Below are 7,106 nucleotides of genomic sequence, written 5' to 3'. Positions count from 1 at the left end.
TGAAATCAACCAAAAATGACCTAAAAAATACATCCAAAAGATGTCGTCTTGGTCTGTTATTAGAGGGTTATTTTAATGAGCCAGGGCAAACTCATTCGGGTGGGGTTAGTACCACCACTGGGGAAAGAGGAATGTTTTTTAAGGAGTCTTAAACATTTTAAGAGACGTCAGCAAAAGGGATGGTAGTAGTATATATCTCTGATCATTACGTACAAGGTTAGTGGGCATCATCATCATAGCAGGAGGAGAGATCAAACCTGCTTGGTAGGTGCAGGCTACTTTTGCTAGAGGGATACTGTACCTATCGTTTCAACATGCTTTTCTCATTTATGACAACATTATACAACGAATTAGGTATATATTTTCAGTTATAGATTGCCTAAACGTTTAAAGGCGCGCAGTTACCATGGCAGTATCAGCTCTAACCGGATTCTCCGTGGTCAGTTTGCTTAGTCTCGGCTACCTGTCGTGGGACTTGATGAGTCCGAACCAGGTGGAGAACGAGTCTGTTCCGAACTTTCGAGACCGGTCGCCGGTACCACATCCCCCTCACATCATCTTCATCATGACGGACGACCAGGGATTCAACGATATCGGTTACCACGGCTCCGACATCCAGACACCAACGCTGGATAAACTGGCCGCGGATGGAGTGAAGCTGGAGAACTATTACATACAGCCAATATGCACGCCATCTCGCAGTCAGCTGATCACCGGCAGGTAAGTGCATCTTTTATCACCAGAGCTGAAGTAGCCTAGAGAGTTGTTTTATTGTAGCCAACTAATTCATGATTTATTCATACATATGCTTTTGTCTTTGTCTTTTTTTCTAGGCATTGTTGTATTTTATCTGTAGGATCTATTCCCTATAGATGGATGTGTAGCAACCAAGACATTGGTGGCTTAGCCCAAAGGCATTATGGGGGTCCGGGGCCCCCCATGAATTTGGTGCACTTTGAGATGAACATTGAGAGATTAGAACACTGAGAGATTAGATATTTTTCAGATAGATTACACCTTCCCACCTGCCACAGCAGAAACTGCCAGGACTCAGTTACAGTAGCTACTGTGGGTCTCTCTACTCTAGAACACTCTCTACTCTCTACTCTGGGACACATACATCTACAGTGTATTGCCAAAAACCTCCATACCACTCGACAACTTCAAACATAGACTCGGACCTGTCCAATGAGCCAAATTGATTCAATAATCCCACAGTAAATAATCCCTCAGGTTCTTGTTTGTTACTGTCTCCTTTGTCTATCCTCTTCTGTTATGGCCTGTTCCGTTTTACTGGTGTCTGTCTCCATCATATCCTATTTTTCTGTTGCTGTCTCTGTGTCTCTCTCAGTGGAGGCTGGTGGGAGGAGCTATAGGAGGACAGAATAATTGTAATGGCTGAAATGGAATAAATGTAACGGTATCATACACATCAAAGATATGGAGACCACATGTATGACTCCGTTCCATTTATTATATTCCAGCCATTACAATGAGCCTGTCCACCTATAACTCCTCCCACCAGCCTCCACTGGTCTCGTTCCATCATGTCCTATTCTTCTTTCGCTGTATCTGTGTCTTGTCTGGTGTGTCTCTCTCCATCATCTACTCTTCTGCTGCTGTCTCTGTGTCTTGTCTGGTGTCTCTCTCCTTCACCTATTCTTCTGTTGCTGTCTCTTGTCTGGTGTGTCTCTTTAGTTTTGCAATCATAAATGGTCAAGGGGATAATTGGGTAGCTTAACTTGTTTTGGGCCTATGTCTGGGTCACCTAAATCATCCTCTTCCCTACCAGTTGCCCCTGGCTGCTGCTGTGCTAAGTGCTCCACTGGCCTGCTGTTCTCATCTGTCCTCTTCCTTGGCTCATCTGCAAGGTAGCACGGTAGTGGTACAACATGTCATTAGTTTGTTTTAAAGGGCAACTGCACTTCCTGATTTTGCCTCATTTTATTTGGTTCATTAAGAAATGCTTGCGGCCATGACTCAATTCAAATGTGAGTTGGTTTTGGAGTGTGGTTTGATGTGGGTGTCTCATGTGTGTTCACAGGTGGGAAAAGTTAGCCATATGATTTAGCCAATTAGCTGCAGCCGGCTGGTGTGTAACCTGACATTGACTTTGGATAGCCTAGTTCCGGGGCTAGTTAGGGACCGTCAATAAATTACACAATGTAAATGGGACAATATTGTCATTCTCATTAAATGCTTTAAATATTTGTATAAGAATTTCTACAATTTATAGTTGGTTTGAGGTTTTTAAGTCATTGAAATTTGGAGCTATTGGAATTTTAACATACTGTCCCATGTACATTGTGTAATTTACCGATGGTCCCTAACCCCATAGGGATATCCAAAGTCAACCCAAATTTACTACAGTCATTAAGTTCGGGTCGCGTGTAGCTGCCAGCTGTGGGCAGGATTGAAACAAACCCAACCTTAATCAAAATTGCACCTAAACTGCAATATTATATTGTGGCCTTTCTCTTGCATTTCAAAGACGATGAAAAAAAAAAAAAAAAGAAAACGCATGTTTTTTTTTGGTATTATCTTTTACCAGATCTAATGTGTTATATTCTCCTGCATTAATTTCACATTTCCACAAACTTCAAAGTGTTTCCTTTCAAATGGTGTCAAGAATATGCATATCCTTGCTTCAGGTCCTGAGCTACAGGCAGTTCAATTAGGGTATGTCATTTTAGGCGAAAATTGAAAAAAGAGGTTAAGCAATAAGGCACGAGGGGGTATGGTATATGACCAATATACCATGGCTAAGGGCTGTTCTTATGCACGACGCATCGCGGAGTGCCTGGACACAGCCCTTAGCCGTGGTATATTGGCCATATACCACAAACCCCCGAGGTGCCTTATTGCTATTATAAAATGGTTACCAACATAATTAGAGCAGTATTTTCAGGTCTTGCGATAGATTTTCAAGACGATTTAAGTCAAAACTGTAACTCAGCCAGGAACATTCACTGTCTTCTTGGTAAGCAACTCCAGTGTAGATTTGGCCTTGTGTTTTAGGTTATTGTCCTGCTGAAAGGTGAATTAATCTCCCAGTGTCTGGTGGAAAGCAGACTGAACCAGGTTTTCCTCTAGGATTTTGCCTGTGCTTAGCTCCATTCCATTTATTTTTTATCCTGAAAAACTCCACAGTCCTTAACGATTACAAGCATACCCATATTCAATGTCTGCTTTTCTTATTTTTAGCCATATACCAATAGGTGCCCTTCTTTGCGAGGCATTGGAAAACCTCCTGGGTCTTTGTGGTTTAATCTGTGTTTGAAATTCACTGCTCGACTGAGGGACCTTACAGATAATTGTATGTGTGGGGTACAGAAATGAGGTAGTCATTCAAAAATCATGTTAAACACTATTATTGCACACATAGTGAGTCCATGCAATGTATTATGTGACTTGTTAAGATTGTGTGTAGGCCAGTGACAAAACCCCCCACAATTTAATACATTTTAAATTCAGGCTGTAACACAACAAAATGTGGAAAAAGTCAAGGGGTGTGAATACTTTCTGAAGGCACTGTATATACAGAAGCCCAGGCCTAATGATGCCACTGGATCCTGTTCAAACTCAGTATTGTTTGATCCATATATCTGTCTGTTTTCTACTTAGATTTTTGATCATTCATATTTGATACATTGATTTAGGCTACTTTCATTATTAGTCAATTACTTGAGTGACCAGACATTTTATGCCTTTGTGTCCATCTACCTAGGTATCAGATCCACACTGGCCTGCAGCACTCCATCATCCGACCCCGTCAGCCCAACTGCCTTCCCTTTGACCAGGTCACCCTGCCCCAGAGACTGCAGGAGGCTGGCTACTCCACCCATATGGTGGGCAAGTGGCACCTGGGCTTCTACAAGAAGGAGTGCCTGCCTACCCGCCGGGGTTTCGACTCCTACTTCGGCTCTTTGACAGGCAGCGTGGATTACTACACCTACAAGTCGTGTGACGGCCCAGGGATGTGTGGTTTTGACCTCCACGAGGGGGAGACGGTGGCATGGGGTCAGGGGGGGAAGTACTCCACCCAACTGTACACCCAGAGGGTGAGGAAGATCTTAGCTGCCCACGACCCTCAGGCCCAGCCTCTGTTTATATACCTCTCCTTCCAGGCGGTGCACACACCTCTCCAGTCCCCGCGGGAGTACATCTACCCATATCGCGGCCTGGGCAACGTGGCAAGGAGGAAATATGCAGCCATGGTGTCGGCTGTAGACGAGGCGGTGAGGAATGTGACCTATGCCCTCCGCAAGTACGGCTACTACCAGAACAGTGTCATCATATTCTCCACCGACAACGGAGGCCAGCCCTTCTCCGGGGGCAGCAACTGGCCTCTGAGGGGGCGTAAGGGCACCTACTGGGAGGGGGGCGTCAGGGGACTGGGCTTCGTCCATAGCCCCCTGCTGAGGCGCAAGAGGAGGGTGAGTAAGGCCCTGGTGCACATCACCGACTGGTACCCCACGCTGGTTGGGCTGGCTGGGGGAAACGCGTCACTGACCGAGGGGCTAGATGGGTATGACGTGTGGGGGGCCATCAGTGAGGAGAAGGAGTCCCCCCGACTGGAGATCCTCCATAACATCGACCCTCTCTACAACCCGGCCCGGAGCGGCTCCCTGCAGAGTGGCTATGGCATCTGGAACACAGCCATCCAGGCCTCCATCCGGGCAGGCGACTGGAAGCTCCTGACCGGAGACCCCGGATACGGAGACTGGACCCCGCCCCAGATGCTCCCCGGCTTTCCCGCCGGCTGGTGGAACCTGGAACGCCACCTGGAACCTCAGAAGTCAGTATGGCTCTTTAACATCAGCGGAGACCCGTATGAACGCTACGACCTGGCCGAGCAGCGACCGGATGTGGTCAAAGAGCTCCTGGCGCGGTTGGTGTTCTACAACCGGACCTCTGTCCCGGTGCGGTACCCCTCTGAGGACCCCAGAGGCGACCCGGACCTGAACGGGGGTGCGTGGGGACCGTGGGTGGGGGACGAGGAGGAGGACCACTGGAACGGGGTTTACCACAAAAAGACCAAGGATGGGAAGAAGTACAAGCTGTCCAAAACCAAATCCTTCTTCAGGAGATTTAACACTAGAATCATGTCCAACCGGATATAGGAGCTGCTTTAGTCTTAAACCTCCCTATAGGGATGATGTGGAACCAGACTTTTAAAGCAATTACTTGTTTACACAAGCTTTATGTTTCTGTAAGTCTTCTTTTGTAAACAGTGGCTATCTGATTTGTGATCAGAATAAGGTTGACTATGGAATCACATTCTGTACTCTGGGCAGAGCTAAGAAGAGTTTGAGTTGAGTCCAACTACACACACCTGTGACAGTAGCTCTTGCTGTTGCTGTGTGTTTTCTGCTGATAAAATGAAGAATCAGCACCACATAGACCTATGGATGATTTATCCTTTCTCCATTATACTGTAGGATAGTTGTTGATATTCAAGATACCCCATTCAAACATGGGTTATGTCAAAGATACTGTATACTTTTCTGTTTCTGTTGGATAATCTCTTGAGAGTGACTAAATAGGAATAGTAATAAATATGAAAAAGTCCAAGATTTCCACTCTTCTTCAAATGCCTTTTCTGAGGTTGATCCAGTAGGTCAGACCAATGCCCCCTCATCTCATCACATTGAACTTTGTAGTCTGGACACATCAATGTGATGATTGAGGTAACATTGCCCTCTGATGGAAGTTAGGAAAAGCTCAGTTTTTATGCCACCATACTATATCTCCTGTAGCCTCTTCACTCACTTCTCTTTTAAAAATTCCAGTCGATTAGAAGTAAAGAGAACCCACTCTAACCTATACCGAGTTTTATGGAATATGTCAGGAGGTGTCGATTCTGAAGGTACCAGATTATGGTTGGATCTGGCGAATTGTGGAAACTATTACATGCGCTAGGGGCAATGTGAGCGCTTATTACCTTCTAGTAGGCATGCGGCTTGCTAAGGCATTGTGAATGAGGGATGGTGGATCGGCGTTTAAACCGCTCCAGCTCCGACGGTCGCGTGTTCAGTCGTAGGCACTAAATGTTAGTGTTTTTTTTTGTTTTAAGCCTTTCCCAAACCTTAATCCTGAATTTAACCACTCGGAATTAATACCTAAAATTAATTTTAACCCTAACCATTCGGAATTAATGCCTAAACGTAAGTTTTCGTTTCACCTTTGTAAAGTTTGACTGACAGCTAAGATACGACACCACATAGCTTAATTAAAACGTTAAGCCATGGCATAATTCTGTTACTGCAGTTACGCCACGGTTTGCCATTTTATTTGGAGATTGGGTTGAGAAAGAAACATATCAGTGTTTTTTTTTTTTTTGAACTGTGTGCATAAGTATATTTTTCATTTGAGAGCAGTATGATATCGGCATGCCAGACTTTGTCAGTGGAATGTAGAAGTGAGAGATGACCCTTGTGTTCAACAACTCCCTGGCTCAGAGGCAACACCATCACTTGGTTTCCTGACTCTCACACCTCATCACTACTTCGTCTGACAACTAGGTTAATCAATAATCAATACGTTTCTGGCTTTAAGGATCACTTAACTCTTATTTAATGAGATTATCTAAACAAGGTTCAAGGTTTTACAGTAACTGGAGTTAGAAGATTGTTGTGTGAAGAGACATGGAGGCTGTGTTTGTACTAGTGTTGGTGGTGTTAGCAGAAGTGGCTCCTGGTAAGATGTATTATATATTTCTGCATTTTCTACATGTTTTTAGTGTTTTGTTGAGATATAAATGGTTATTGAGTTGAATGCACATACTGCATCATGCATTAGATCAGTGCCACCGTTGCTCATTGCCACAGTGTAATTTCAATTTATTGTTGTGCATCCCACTGCCTTCATGGCAAAACACTATCAATTCTATCAAAAATTTACAGAAAATATTATCATAACATTGTTCTCTCTCTCTCTCTCCCTCTCCCTCTCGCTCTGTCTCTCTCAGCTACAGACATGACCACCTGTACTGCTACTCAGAACTCATCCCAGTGTTCTGTGGCTCTGTGTGGAACTCTGGATCTCCAGCTGCTGACCAATGCTAGTGGATGTGAATTGCTGTTTAAAAAGAACCTCACCGCTGG

At 44.7% G+C, this 7,106-nt stretch overlaps 1 protein-coding gene across 1 annotated transcript; it reads left to right on the top strand.

The window, feature by feature from the left end:
• Positions 1-406: 406 nt before the first annotated feature.
• LOC311107501 (arylsulfatase I-like) lies at positions 407-5,123 on the top strand (the record flags this gene model as incomplete). Its single annotated transcript, XM_084149998.1, has 2 exons — positions 407-720; positions 3,728-5,123. 2 exons carry the CDS (start codon positions 407-409, stop codon positions 5,121-5,123), a joined length of 1,710 nt encoding a protein of 569 aa, XP_084006124.1.
• Between the last annotated feature and the right edge of the window lie 1,983 nt (positions 5,124-7,106).

This window comes from Coregonus lavaretus (genome assembly GCF_964263955.1).
Source record: "Coregonus lavaretus genome assembly, chromosome: 32".
NCBI lineage: Eukaryota > Metazoa > Chordata > Actinopteri > Salmoniformes > Salmonidae > Coregonus > Coregonus lavaretus.
The sequence above is the reverse complement of the archived record's forward strand: the minus strand, read 5'-3'. Positions and strand labels throughout refer to the sequence as shown.